This window comes from Cyrtonyx montezumae, unplaced genomic scaffold (assembly GCF_038088225.1).
Source record: "Cyrtonyx montezumae isolate F1298 unplaced genomic scaffold, pur_monq_1.0 scaffold_2, whole genome shotgun sequence".
Lineage (NCBI taxonomy): Eukaryota > Metazoa > Chordata > Aves > Galliformes > Odontophoridae > Cyrtonyx > Cyrtonyx montezumae.
In genome coordinates this window covers 5,302,247-5,318,362 of record NW_027071936.1, presented here as the reverse complement: position 1 = coordinate 5,318,362, position 16,116 = coordinate 5,302,247, and the positions used below count along the sequence as shown (strand labels likewise).

Below are 16,116 nucleotides of genomic sequence, written 5' to 3'. Positions count from 1 at the left end.
TTTAACAAGCACTCAGACTAATATGGTGAATCCTTCAAAAGGAAAAAAAAAAATGGCGTTTGTTAAGTAGAAGATAAATATCCAGATAAAACTATTAGAATGCTATTTTTTGTCCTTCTCCTCCCTAAAATCTAGCAATACTGACTTAATCTCTTATTATAACAAAATAGTTTGCCATAACATACCCAAGTGAATCGCTATTAAACAAAATACCAATTCTTAATTGACACCACCTTCTTGTGATGTTTTTAAACAGTTGTGTACAGTACCTGTACACTTAAAATATTTTTTCTGTATATTATACTTACAGAAAACAGGAAATAATCTGTCTCAGCAGAAATTTAAATTAAATGCTTTCTTAATCATAACATTCAAGTTATATATTTTTAAGAGGCATTTTTTGGATATCTGAGGTGTAACAGACCTGAAATCTTGGCTCTTTCCTTTTCATACCACTTAAGTCTACAATTTATCATTCTTGATTCCTTCATCTACATCTTAAGTTTTAAATTAGACCATTCAATTTAAAATTAAGAAGCAAAATATACATAGCTGATCACTGTCATGCCATGGAACAACCGCAGTGTAGGAAGTGCAGAATAGCTCATATCGCAGTCATTTTCCAAGTCAGAAATACTACTTTCTGATACAAAAGGAAAATTATTTATGATAAGAAAATTATGGTTCAAAGTATCATAAAACAACCTTACAGTTTTTTTTTTTAAATCATCCTGAAAAGTCTTTTGCCTCATTTGTCCAACACGAACTATGCATCAGCAGTTCAAAGCTAAGGATTATTTCCTCTGTGAAAAGGACATAAACAGTAGTCTCTATTTCACCTAAATCTTTTTTCCTAACTTTGTTTTTTAAAAAATACATGATTTCAAAACAATACAGTTCCACTACAATAGTTCCAGCACTAAGGTAACCCTAGGTGTAATGGTAGCATTGAGCTGCTCTAATTCCCACATTTTAAAAACCATGAATTAATATGAACAGGATAACATGAGGTAATCTGTTATGTCTGAAGACATATTTTCCATTCTAGTGGTAATTTCCCTATGCTCTCAAAGCTTCTAGTGCAACAGATTTTATTTTTCAAGGGACTTCTCCCTCACATTTTTTATAAGGAAGCTGAGTACCAATAGTAGCATGGAGCATCATCACCAAAGACTATTTAATCTCAAATGATTTTATGTAAGATCGTTAAAAAATCCATACTGGATATATACTTAAATACAGTAATATAGGTCAATTCTGAATACTGATACTGAAAGTCACTGTTGACTGAACATCAAAGTGTCAAAAATAAAATATAAACTGTATTGGTAAATGAAGTGACTGGAGGCAATTCTTATTTGCTCAGTCAAAATGCTGACACCTCTTTCTCTACTTGAAGTACATCAGCCTGATTTTTATTTGGGAAGTTCACATAAATCTAAGCACCATGAGGCACCTATTTACAGTTTGTTTTCTTAAAACTGTGTCCTCTAGTGTAACTCCCATATTTACAGAGAAGCAAGAAAAGGGTAACAAAAAAATCCTAAAAGCCTGACAGAAACACATTTCCCACTGTGCATGAATTTGGTTGTATCTGACCGATAACATAATACTCTGTCTACACAGGATCCTCAGCTGTGGCTGTTCTGTTCTAATTTAAAACTTCTCTCCTTACTACCTTACATCTATTTCGCCAGTTTTATATCACGATGTTAGTGTACTGCTACCAGAGTTGCTTAATACCCTCATCACAAGCATAAAACAAACAAACCTTAATTTTGCCTTCAGAAAATGAAGACAGTATAGTATCCCTCATACTGATTTGGAGGCATTTTTAATTGATCTTCCTGGATCAAAAATATGTACTAGCCTTCCTTTTTGTGGAAAAATCTACAGATTTTGCCATCCTTGGCCTAAGTTATATCCAAAGCAGAGTACTGATGCAAGCTAGGCTCCAGCAGTTTAACATTCTCCACACACCCTCAGAAAAAGGAAGAGTCCGGGTCATATACTGTTAATAACCTTGGCAGCACTCCTCTGCTTCTACCATTGCCAATACTAATGAAACAAAACGAGACACAAGAGGTTCATTAGAGACTCAGCACTAATGCAGCCTGGCTGGAACAATCAGTAATGCCTGTACTAATTATTCCTGAGGAACTTAGACCACGGAGTGTAAAGTCAGTCCAACAGCCTTATCTCTGCACACACTGGCAGCCAACCTTCTAAATAAAAAATTAAAAAAAAAATAGTTGACACCAAGACAAAGTGCAACAAGTTCGAGAAAAGTCAGCACTGAAGCACCTTGAAGTCAAAAGAGATCAAGAAAATCAACTCAAGCAACACAATTTACATTTAAAAAATAATCAAGTAATACATAACTACATACATAATGACAAACTCATGAAAATTATAATTTTGATTTTTATTTAAAATACAGCATAGGGTTAATGAAGACTGTGAAAAGAGAACAAAGAGATAATTTCCATACAACAGCAGTTCAGTTTTCTAGTGCCAACGTTTTATATAGCATATCACAATTGCTATTATGTTCCCCACATGCATGAGTAAAGTAGAACAGTTACACATCACCTGGAGCTGTAAGACGAGTATACACTTGTAATTCTCAATAACACTACATCTGCACAGCCCTCGTTGCTCTCTTGCCTAGGAGGCAGAAGACTGTGGTTCTATTTTGCTCTTCCAAAAGGGAGACAAAAAATCATGGCATCACATTGCTCAGTGTTTCAGTTTAAATAAAAATTAACTAATGAGGCCTTCAAATGCCCAGTGATAACTTGGAGCTCCTAAAATTTATTTTTTTCTACCACTTGGAACATACCTCATAGCAATTTCACGCAAGAGAACACTGCACTGGTAAGAGCAAAGGGCTAGACATACTTTGCAATGCCATACGAGAAGTTCTTCAACCTTCAGCATTTACTTGAACTGAAATATTCTAATGCCACACAGCACATGACACTATTTCAAACAAAACCATACACAGTATTTTAAAGCTAAAATACACATATACCAGAGTAATACAGAGGTCATAGCAGTCAACATAATTCCCATTCTCACCTATTGTCTACTCAGCTCTTCTATTTTTACACTTTCCAGAACCTTCCTAAAAAATCCAGTTACTTCTTCAACTAGTTTCTAGTGCATTTTCTCCTCCTCAAGTGTCAAGCTCAATTACAGTGAGTAAGCTGTTTGATCCAGTTTTCCTCCTCCTCTATTTCTCCTCCAGTGTGTCGACTGCTGTATCCTGAATATACTGACGTAGTTTGTTTTCTTTCATCCTAATTCACAATCATCCCACATTACCTTTCTGCTCTTCAGCACCCACCAGCACCAAAATTTCCCTGCTTCTCAGTTATCCCAAAGCATTCATCCATTCCTCCAACGAGGTAAGTGATCTCCTTCACACCTCACCCTTTCCATGTACCTACTCAGCTTTTCTGCTCTCCCAAGTGCAAGGTCAACCTTGGGATCCCCAGCCCTGTCCTGCACCCCACACATACTTCCCCTGCTCCTGGTCCCACACTGTGTGGGTGTGCCAGGCACAGATCCTAAGGCTGACTTCTTCCCCAGCATGGTTCTCCCAGCCCCTTCCTCTAGCTGCACTACCTATCTCCACAGCCCTGTTCAGGAGACAGATACAGCTTAAGACTGACATGCCTTGAAGAGCCAAAATTGAATAGATTGTGGTGGTAGCAAATACCACATTATCTGCATTCACGCTTTTAAAACTGTGATTTGTGGATTACTGATTGCATGAAAGATTTAAAAGATAGCACAGGAAGAAACCACAAAGAAGCTTTTCATTGTTTTTGGCTGTATGCAAATGAAACAATCTTATTTTTATTTACCCTACTTTATATTTAAAATCTCTTGCACTGCAGTAACTGTTTTGGGCTGTAAAAATGAGTAGAAAAACTTTCCACCTCCCTCCTCCAACAAATAAGCAATAGCGCTTAGCTGTATTCACTTAGTGTGATAGTACATTTTATACTAAACCAAACTCAAACTAGTATTTCTCAGCCTTTCAAAAACCAGTCTAGATGTCAAGACTTATTTCTGGAAGACCTATATGTCTTTTGAAAGATTACCTATTCATCTGCTTATTGACTATCCCTGCCCTGCTTACACTGAAGATCTAAGAGGATTACAGAACCTAGTGGCAAGGCTGAAGGCTTGTTAACTTAATAAGGCTATGGGTTTAAAACTGTGTTAAATTAAACAGGTTTTGAAAATAGCTTAACTCTGCTAGTGTGGATAAGATTTAAGAGTCTCCCTTCAGATCTTTATCTAGCTCATGAAAAAGACAACTATGTGAGACAGCAGTGTACTGACATATACAAACAAGCGAAAGTCCTCAAGCTTTCTCCTGGCAATCTCCAAGCTTCAAAATAAAAGCTTCACCTTTTCTTAACGTGGGTTACCACAGCACACCAATTGCATCTTTACTCTGTTTAAAATAAGTTTCTAGAATAACTATGCCCTGTGTGTGTCAAGTCAGTCATTTGATCATCTTTGAATACTTCTAGCATGTAAATCAGTCAAAAGGGTCTATATTAAAAAAAAAAAAAAACCAAATAAAATGTAAAGTATATAACCTAAAGTAATAAAGTATGCTAACAAAGAATAATTCAGAAGACCTGTTCCAAATTATTCAGCATTGATCCTCTCACATCCCTGTGAAAGCAAGACTACGTTCCCTTAGTTCAGCAGTTATGAAAGACTAGTAGGAGTGGGTACTTTTGTCTGTAACCAGAACTTCTCAAATGCTTGCCTTGGAAAATTGTGCTTCACACAAAATAAAAGTGCTTCTGTTCTTCAAAAAGCTTTTGAATGTCCATATAAATTTTCAAAGTTCAGGTACTGAAAAGGAATCCAAGAGAGGCAATATATATATCCTGATTAAAAGGAGAATGGTTATCTCATCTTATTGTAATGCCAAGGACATGAAGAAAATCAGTTTTCTATAAAATATTCACTGGTGTCTGACTTCATTTTAGGCTGAAAATTAGGGTGCTGCGCAATGCTGAAGGAACTCGCTTTTCAGAGAAAGAAAAGGACATCTGTATCAGTTTTTAAGCACTTTTCAAATGCTCACCTGCAGTCCAAAACACATATAAGATAAATAGCTTACTCCCCAGCTAGAAATTGAGTTACACTTCACACATTTACAGAACACAGAAATGACCAACCAACTCAGCTTTAAAGAAATAGAGGGGGAGTTTAACTGTTCTTACCCTAAGACCTTTCATTTCAAAAGCTAACAAGTGAACACTACATCCACGCATTTATGTCATGTTTTAAGCCTTCTGCATGGAAGGCAGAATTTATCAGTACTGTTTTAAACAAAATCACTGCACAAAAGAAATAGCATATAAATGCATCAAAGGGAATAATTTTGAGGACAGAAGACACATTCTTGCAGGTTCTGTTTTTATACTTTAAAGTTTAGGCACTTACAATGCAGATGGAAAAACACAATCAAGAGTCACCTAAGAGAGAAGGCCCAGACAATACATTCAGTTACCTTAAATTCTGAAGCACTGATATTCCTATACTACAAAAACCTTATGTTGAATAATGAAAATCAGACGCTTAAGTGTCAAGTGACTGTCACAATCATATAAGCTTGTAAGAGTACACAGGCTAAATGACTCCATGATGGATTGCTCATTTCCCACAACAGACTTTCACCCAGCAGGCTAAGAGTCCCAGACACCTTAGCACTGGTGTCTGTCTGTAAATGGAACATGAAGAGTTCAAAGTACAGCGTCTAATCCCCCTCCCAGAACCACCTGATGTTTCTAACTCCTGGAAGAAACAACAGAATATTAATTAGTTGATTAGGGAGTACCTTTAAGAAAACAAGATGATTACATGTGGATGCTGTAGAAAAACACCTGAGTCCTGATGATTACCTGACACTTAAGAGAACTGAGGAAGAAAAGGCTTAACTGTTTGCCTCTGTGCTCACCAAACCAGCTAGGGGCTCAACTGACACACAGCCCAAGCAGTACCTACAGGATGAGCACAAATGAAAGCTGTTACTCACACACAGTGCAGCAAGGTTTAAACTTGGATGATGCCCCCAGCCTGATGATCAAACATGACAACTCATACGACAGTCCTGGCTGCACAGGCAGTCCAATGCCTAGGAGATATCTGTCAAGATGCTATTTTCAACTGTCAGCATTGCTTGGCCAGAAAATGATAGATTCAGAAACCAAACATGAACAAAGGACTTTTAAGATAGTTGAGCCACTGTTTCTTTATGTTAACACTTCTTGGACTGCAGACATCAAAGCATAACTACAGTCCACGAATAATACTGCAACACATTACTCAAAAAGCAGGCACAATTCTAAGGAAGCTACCTCTGAAGCTCTTCCATCAGACAGGATTTCTTTCCTCAATTCAGATCAATAGGAAGGTAGAAATCTATAAATAACACTTGCTATATCATTGTTCTTCAATATCATGAACATGTGCCAGAGTCAAGGTATCAATTACTTCATCAAGATGCTTTACTTTGCAATCTTCACGAGCATGGAAGGTGAGGAATGTGCATAATAGGCTGCTTTATCTGAATACGCTATTCTCCCACTTCAGGGCTGCTTACTTCCTAAAATTAATCCAGCTCACCTCAAAGCAGGCATTCTTGGTCCAAAAGAGCTGCTCTTAAAAAGATTCCAATGTGATGACATGAAAAGAAAAGCATAATACAGCTGACCCAAGAGTTCACAGTTGATTTTCTGATATGAAGCTTTTCTGCCTGGGATCTGACTGGGACTGAGACATAACAGATGTACACTTCCCTTTGTGCACACACTAAAAAGGCACATGTGTGGACAGAACTGACCAGATGATATTTCAGCTTCAATTACAAAGACACATTCCTATACATATAGCAAGTGATAAAAAGGAGAAGGCACTCCTTTACAACTTAACCAACATAGCATTAACCTATGCTTTATATATGCTTTATAGTCTTCATTCATTCAGTAGATAATCACAAATACCACATGAGTTTCTGCAATCCAGACGCTTCAGAGTCTGGATTGCAGAAATTTTTTTTCCTTACTGTTTATTTCATTTTCCTTATGCTTGACACAATGCATGGCAAGTTGGACACAAAAGGGAAGCAAGATATGTTTTCTTTCCCTTTGGAAGAAGTACACTATTTAAGATCAAAGATTAGATAGTTGAACAATGGGGCCAAACGAAGAAACCACTGCAATGGGAAGTCTACTGAAAAACAAACAACTGAAGGTAAGAGTTCCAGGTTTTATTACTACAGCTGCAGTTGCATAACGCAAAGAACAGCAGGCCTATAAGAACATGTAAAATGAGGAAGAAAAGGAAATACCACCTGAAAACCATTTCACTCAGGTAAAGAAGAGGGAAGAAAGATTTCTAGGTGAGCCCCATTTTAATCACCTTCTTCCTCTAGTTTCTCCTACATTACAGTGCATCTATTAAGCCACAGAACAAGAGACACCAATCATAAAAAGCTCAGCACAATGCATGAAAAGAACACAGCAATAGTACTACTGCAATGTGTTGTGTTTTTTCTTTAAACTAGAACCTGGACCATCTATGTAAAGCAACTGTATTCATACCAATTTCTATGGTAGTAGAGAGAAAAAGTAAAAAAGACTTTCATATCCTTAAAGAAAGACTGCTGCCCTTCATCGGACAATTAAAAAAAATTCTTGAAGCTTTTTTTGTGCAGAAGTCTACATTTTCCTGAATTATCCAAGCAATAACCTGTAACCCAGTGGCCAAGTTAGAATGCAAAAAAAAAAGACCATATTATCGCTAAGTTTTAAACACTTCTATAGCGATGCACAAATACCAATATTAAATCAAGAAAAGAAAGGAAGTGAAGACAGTCCCCTCCTCTTCCTGTAAAGGAAAAAAATGATAGATATGTCACTATGAAAGTAATGCTTCCTATTTATTTCGATGAAAATTACAACAGATACGAAGAGCACAATAACACCATTGAACAGAGCAATTTCTCAGCTGCAAAACAGTACTTTTTTAAACACAGTTACTACCATTAGCTATGCATTTTTGCCAGGCATCAAGAAAAGCCTGCATGCTGTGCTTGTAAAAATAAATCTGCATCAGCAGAGATGACCCACTATGTCACAGCTGCTATCACAGCATCATTGCTAGGAAAATGTTGCTCACACAGTCCGTCTTTAATTTGCATGGAAGACAGAAGGCACCAGATCTAGACTTCACAGTAGATATAGTAGGACTTTCCAGCCAATATAGGCAACGTGCACTACAGTTTTGAACCTGCTACGGAGCCTGGGGCTCCCATGTTGCAAGAGAAAGGTTCTCTTCTGTGGCCTGACTCTGGAAGTTCATGCCTTCAGCATCACAGTCAGATGATATCAGAGCGCATAGTCTGTCCAGGTTCCATAAGGATGACCTCTTTCCAATCCCAGAAGACACACTTTACCCGCCAAGGGGAGCATCTTGAGTTTTTTCCATTGATGCAAAACTCACATGTCATCACTCTGTGGACTGCCATCTTGACTCCCATCTCATAGAAGCAATACCACATGACATTACCTGTCACCACTAATGATGTCACTGTGCAACATTTTTTCCTGTATGGAGAAATGCAACAACACACCTTTGTTTCATATACACTTCAACATCAGAAGCCATTCTGTTAGGTTGTTCTTCTGCCATCTGACACACAGCAACAAACTGGACTGGAACACTGGTGGGAAGGTTCAGCCTCTACTGCCATACCATCAATATCTGCCTGTGGTGTCATGGGTAAATATCACAGGAGGCATTACTTTCAGAGCAGCCCTCATACAATACTGTTAAACATTAACATGCAAAAATATGACAGAGCAACAAAACCAGAAGATTTAAGTGCCAAACAAACACTGTGAATTCGTTTTTGAGTTTTTGTTTTTAGGTCAAGCTACTCCAAAACCTAATTAGTTATAATAAAAGAATCACAGTGGTTTCTCACCTACTACATCAAGCAGATCACTGTTAGCTTGCAGAAGAAGACTGCTATCAAGGTTCAAAGCATGAAATTAAATATTTCAGTGCTACCAGCGTCGTTCACATTAGATATTCTCTTTTCATTCCTTTCAAAATACACTTCAAGTCTACATAAGTCTTCCAGTCAGATATAAATTTCCCAAAATAAAGAATGGAACACCAGCTTCCAACTATTTTTAAGTGTCTGGCTTTTCTTCACCAAGATGTTTGATAGTCACATAAACACCCAAACACAATGGAATTTGTTAAAAGGAAATCCTTTTAACAAATCAACACTGGGCACTGGACCATTTCTGGTACAGGAAATGGATTATCAACAGCTCTTCAGTAATCTGTAAGTCAACTATTTATTGAGTGCACTGCAGTATCTTCTGACCTTAGCTGAGGCTGTGAATCCATTGTAAAACACATCTATCCAAAATAAAAAGTCAATCCTTGCTCTACAGAACATACAGTTTAAATAGCAACTGAGACAAAGAACATACAATCAGACGTATCTGCAGATGGGAAACAGAGGCACAAAGGGCTGTGGATGACTTGGTGCAAGGTTATAACATAACTATGGGAAAGTCAGGAACTGAGCTGGAAGCACTGACTCTGAGCCCAGTATTTTCAGAGAAAGACCATTTTTCCTACTCCTTTTCTCTACTCAATTAGTTATCTCGCAGCCAGACACATTAATATAAGAGAATGTGCTGTTCATTTATATTTACAATCTCCATTAAATTTTTATCTAGCTTAACATAGCATAAAGAAGGCTTACAAAGAAGTAATTATAGTGGTACAAGCAATTTCAGATATAAAACCAGAATCTGTTGTTTCAGAAAGTGTGAGAGGCAACAGAAGTGCACGCCCATGTTTTAGAGACATTTCTCAAAATATTTTCTAATCATGTCTGCTAAATACAAATGGGCATCTCCCCCTGCAATCAATGTAAGAAATCCCTTTGAGTTGCACCTTGCATCTTTCTACTTTTCTAGGAAAAAATACATGCAGAAATATGATTAAAACTGCACAGACAACAGTAAACTACACCTTAAAAAAAAACAGATTTTGTACAAGTATAGTCCTCAAAACTCAAGCAAAGCCAGGTAATGCCTTGCTAGCCTATCTGCACAAATACCAGGCTTGAAACTAACTGAATTAGCAACTGCATGTTTCTACAACAGTGAATTTTTTTTTAAAAGAGGCCCACTTTACAATCTGACCTGTCATCACAGCATGGGCCTCTGACCAGCAGATATTTACCAAAAGGACATTTCCCAGTACTATTCTGTTTTGCTAACTCTTGTTCAGAGCAGTTTTTAAACATATATTCCACTCAACATCTGATGTTGTGCTTGGTCAGAACCCCAACTGGACCCATGTTTTTTTTTTCAATCCTTTGTTAAAGTTACAGATGTATGAATAGCACATTTGCAATCCCAGTGTTTTCTTCTGACATAAAGTCCTGACAAGGTATCAGTTGGCCAGTGAGCACCATGCCTACAGCAGCAACACTCACTTTAGCTCACAGAGGGTCCATGAGTCCTGCCCAAACATCCAGCTGTGCAGACTGCCAGCCTGGGCTCTTCAGAGCTTTTGAGCAAAAAGGAAAACCCATTGCCAGCACCACACATCAAATTCAACAGATAAATGGGTCAGGCTTCCCCAAATCCTGACAGAAGAGAAGGCAGTACATCATACCTGCTGCCCAAAGCTATGTGCCTAGTTCAGACATCACCACTTGGAAAAGAATCTCAATCTCTCTCTTCTCAGCCTTGCAGCTGCTTCAGCAGCACAGGTACTGATAACAGACAAACCTGTTAGAATACAGCATTCACTGCTGCAGTAACAACATGGAGTTTTAAACTATTACTATGCCTTAAACCTTACTGTTCAAACCTGGGGTAAACCAGGCACTGGATTACAACCCAATGTCACAGAGCCATGTATTCATTAGCAGAAAAGCTTGTTCCACAGGCTTGTTTTCAGTCTTTTAAAAAGAAAAGTCGTTTAAAAGAATATATCTCAAAACACCTGAGATGTTAGTAACTCTGAAAAGAAAAAGCTTGAGGAATTAAAGAAATGAGAAAGCCCGCGTGAGCATCAAAAGGGAGCATCTCCTAAGAACCTGTAATGTTCCTTCAACTGTCTGTTTCAAGGAGACATCACCATTCACCATTTTTAAGATGAAAATTAAGAAAAAAATGGAAAAAACTTCATGACTGTTCCAATTTCTGCACTGTAAGATTTCTCTAGAACATTTCTCACTGACAGTATAAATAACTCAGATTACACCATCAGTACTCATTCAACATAAGCATCAACTCCATCAGGCTTGGCCAATTTTTGAGCTATTCATATTTTTCTTCTGGAAAGGAAAAAACATTTTAATCTCTCACTCCTCTCTTCTGCCTAAACTTGGACCAGGCAACAGATGAAAAACAGAAGAACAACAAAACATTTTCAACAGTGCTAACATTTCAGACTATCTACATGACCCCACTCTAGATTCTGCAAAGAAGACAGCCCTAACTTTGTTGACTACTCAGACCATAAATAAACTAGCAGGAAAAATCTGTATTTTTTTTTCTCCTTGAAGTTTCATTGTCCAAGACATAAATTTTTGTCTATCAATTTAATCCTATCCTCTGGTACAGCAACTACAACACTCTTCAACACCTACTAACTTATGCATACAGCTAGTTTTAAGCCTCCAGCGACAAGCATGTCATAAAACTGCCATGGGGAACCTAAGATAATACCTGTTCAACATACTCTGTGGAAGTGACAAGATACATAATAAGAGCAGAAATTTGAAAGCAAGCATCTTCAAATTTTCACACACTCCTCCTAAGAAAGCTGATGTCTTTACGCAGCCCCTCACAGCAGACCACAATACCTTGGCTCCTGATGCCCAGGCCCAAATAGATCTAACAGGATGCTGCAGTTCTTAAAGCTCTGTCAAAGTGTCAACCTAGCTGAAAAGTTTTCACTTAAAAAGGCACTAAATTATCATCCACACCAAAGAGAAAGCTGCAGCATGAGCTCAACCATCACTTGTTCTCCCAGACAAGGTGACTACTCAGAAGAGCAGAGTTGGATACTCAGCTAAGGGAAGTTCCATCAGGTGTAGTGCTGTGCTGCCTTTGTCCAACTGGCAGCCAGGGAAAGTTGCAGAGGGCTTTCAGCATTAAAACAGAAGGGAACAAAAAGAGGTCAGGAATTTCTAACAAGAAATTGCAGTTGTTTAGTGGTGAGAAATTATACAGGTTACAGAGAGAAACGGGGTTACTGCAGAGGGAGGGATACGAGGAGCAAGACACATTAACCCCCACCACCCCCAGCTTTATTCGATTTGAGATACAAGGAAGCATTTGTTTGTTGCCATGTGTCATCACATGCACCCAGAGAATGCAACATAGGTAGAACTAAAACAACACTGGCAGTTTCATAGCAATTGATACAGTTTAGGAAACAGCACTGCAACATGCTGTATTAACCTTCTCTCAAAACTATGGCATCTTCTGAAAGGGCATTTTTTGAGTTTAGTATTACTTCAGGGTATAAGCAGAATGTTTATGATTTGACAGCCTTCATCCACATTCACTTCATTTAATGCCAACAGCAACTTTCATTTATTAATTCCTCTTCAGCAAATTAGTTCAGGAAATCTGACTGCTCCTCATTTAGAAACAGATTTTTCTCCCAGCGACAAACCGTATTTGAAACCACGTTTATGCCATAATTTCCAAAACAAATACAACATTCACTTCAGTACTGCCCATTAAATTGGCAATTTGTTTTCTGAACTTTCTTTTTATAAACCTTTAACATAGAAAAAGGAAAAATTGTTCCTTTCTCCCATTGCCATTACTCAGAGTAGGCTCATTCTTGGAAGTACTGCCATCCTCATTAAAAGAAGACTCTTGACTAAGTGGACAGAAGATGAGAGATCATCTTTCCCTGTCTCCCAAAGGAAATAAGACACAAGAACTGACTGTTTTACTCTACACAGTTTTGAAGCATCAGAAACAAAGACGTATTCAGACTTACTGTAAAACAGTGACGTGTACCACTAACATACACGGAGTACCAATTAACTGCAGGAGAAATCCACATAGTCACAATTTAAATGGCACATGGTATAAAACAGCTAATGAATTGAAGCAACATGCCATACATTATCACTTTCTACTTCGTACATCTGTAAATGTCAGCACTGCACAACAGGATATAGTGGAACATTAGAAAAGAATATTCCATACTCTATTTTATTCTTTTTTTAGTGAGACTTAGAGAAACTCCAGCGTGCACTCACTCACATATGCAGTACACTGCTACACCAGAAGCCTTTCTGTAGGAAAAAGACGTCTCTGAAAAACATGCATGACCACACAAAAGCAAGTTACATGGATATTTTTGCTTTATTTTGAACTGAGGAGCTTTTGAAAACACAAGATGACACAGCTAACTCCTTAAGGTTATGGGAAGACCAGATGATTGTTTATTATTCTGCTGAAGTTTCTTCACAGAATTATTTTAAGGCTTAGCTTCTGAAACAGAAGTACATCACCTCCCCTCAACATGCATACACACAGATCCAAACTCATTAGCAGGAAGCACCATGACACTAATTACTGTTATATTCTAGAGAAAAGAACCTAATGAGATTACCCCAGCAGATAAAACAATACAATCTGATTAAGGAACGCCTGTGCTTGAAATTCTCATGCAAAATTAAGGGCTGTATCTAAGCTGTTTTAGAGATTCCAGTCATAATGCTTATTTGTCTCCAGTAGCATTTACAAGCTTTTCCTCATTTGGTAAGTAAGCAAAAACATTCAGATGTACTTGAAGATAAGGACTAGCCTTGCCTAATACTTAAAAGTCTCTCCTTGAAAGTCCATAGGATGTCTCACAAGAAGGAAAAAATACCAATCATTCAGAAATCTCATTTCCACCACAAGGATTCGGGACAGGCAACATATCCAAGTGGGCAGCAGGACCCTTCAGGGAAGCCAATCTTCTCAGTAGTCTCATAAATGGGTATTTCCTGATAAGGGCTCTAGAATGGATAACCATAGTTGAGGCCACTGCAGTCTTGATTACAAGGCACAACAAAGTTTACAGGTTGTAGGGATCCCATGAAGGAACCAGAGCACAGACATGAGACGATGTTTGCCAGTTACACCACACAGATTCTTCTAATTGCTTCACAAAATACTTTCAGGAAGAAAAAAATTGAAGAGATGAGGACTGAAAGTACAAACAAACTTACCAGACCATGTCAATTCAAAGTTCTTTTCTTTTTCAAAGTAAAAGCCTAGCTCCTTAGAAGCCAAAGGAAAAACTTTCATCATTTTCAACACAGCATTAACTTTCCTCCCGCTTTTAAACTCAATCATATCTACTTCGCAGGAAGCTTACTGATAACCAGAAAGGGCAAGAGACAAAGTAAATTCTCCAATATGAAAGTATCATTCCTACCTTGTCAATATTTACATCAAAATAAACCGTCACTGATAAGAGAACTGACGCTAGATATCTACAAGTGTCCAAAATGATTTGTTTTGCCACATTTACTATCTAACTGTTCTTATCCTGAAACAAGGGCAAGTAATGTTTTGAAACAGTGAGGAAGAGGATCGCAACAAAATATACCACATTCCCTGGATACTTACCCTAACAGGAGGGCTCCATGCTTGCACCCTTTGCTGCTGTCCAGCCTGAGAGCTCTGCAGGTCCTTGGATACACAATTAGCAACAGCGTTGATGGGGGCCCTCAAAGTATTTGTGCCTCCCATCCCACCAGCAGTGCCAGGCTTCCATGGCCGCTGTTTTATACCATCCAAGAGTCTAACAAGCAAAATGTTGCTTGGAAGTTCATCAACACTGCAGTCCACTAAAGTCCTGCACTCCGGACAGCGAAGCTCATTCCGAGAGCTCACGATGCCCAGCAGACAGCGTTTGCAGAACGTGTGTTGGCAAGGTAAGACTTTAGCCGAGGCATCGAGGCGCTCTAAGCACACAGGACACTCCAACAGATCCAGCAGAGCTGATTCATCCATTTTCTTTGCAGCAATTAACAAAAAAAACAAATCTTCGCAGAATGTGCGTGTTTTGAGGACTCCAGGGCTATCATGTTACATCCATTCCTCTTCCGGAATATGTCTGAAATTTTTTGAGGGAGAAAAGCAATAAAGAAGACTGAAAAAACACCATCAGGAGCATTTTATCTAAAGATATTCCGACAATGAGCCAAACGTAGCACTTCTCTAATTCAGTAGAGCGTTTTCCATACAGGAAAGAAATATTACAATAGCACTAAATGATGCCGCAGCTTACCTCTTAAGTACCCGATTAGATCGAGTACTATAACAAACAGCCGGGGGCATTAAATTCGAGCTCCCGGAGATTGCCTGTACCCCGGCCCCGAACGCACCGAGGGCTCCGCGCTTCGTCAGGCGACCCGGAGCGGGCGGCAACCGCGCAACCACAACACGCATGCAGCCACAAAGAGGGAGAGGAGCGGCCGCAATACCGCCGCCAGCCCGAGCCCCGAGCAGGAAGCGGCCGCGCTTGCGAGCCGTCGGGAGCCGCCGGCCCGCCCCAACCCCGCGCCTACCTGAGGCGGCTCGCACCTCCATGTTGGCTCGCCGCTTCTTCCCTCCCCGCCCGTTCCCCACTTCAGCGCTGGCCGGGCCCGAGAGGGACGGGAGCTGTCACTCCACCTCAGCCGCGGCCCTCCCGCCTCTCACCGTGCGTTGCCGGCCCCGCTTTGTTCCCCAGAGAAGCCGCCGCCACCAACCCCACCGGCGCCTCTCCCGCCGCGGCAGCGTCGAGGCCGCCGGCCCCTCCCGCCCGCAGCGCCGGGCTGACGTGAGGGGCGGCTCCGCCCCGCCCGGCACCACCCCACAGAGGGGGCCGCGGCCGTAGGGCCGCCCCTTCCGCCCCCTCGCCAGGTGCTGAGATGGAGCTGTACTCCGGACGGGGCGGGGCGGGAAGGGAAGCGGGTGGGAGAGGTGCCGGGTTCGGGCCCGCGGCTGACGGGGTGGTAAGAGCTGCTGCTCG

The 16,116-nt window shown here is 39.7% G+C and overlaps 1 protein-coding gene across 1 annotated transcript in view; it reads right to left on the bottom strand.

Annotated features, from left to right (window-relative positions):
* The window catches only part of SH3RF1 (SH3 domain containing ring finger 1), a 75,911-nt gene extending 60,165 nt beyond the window's left edge, over positions 1-15,746 (bottom strand). The window contains exons 1-2 of the mRNA XM_065736302.1: positions 15,687-15,746; positions 14,727-15,216 (exon numbers count right to left, since the gene is read on the bottom strand). Of these exons, the coding sequence (XP_065592374.1) occupies positions 14,727-15,113 (387 nt within the window). The 5' untranslated portion in view covers positions 15,114-15,216; positions 15,687-15,746. The remainder of the gene's footprint in view (positions 1-14,726; positions 15,217-15,686) is intronic.
* Between the last annotated feature and the right edge of the window lie 370 nt (positions 15,747-16,116).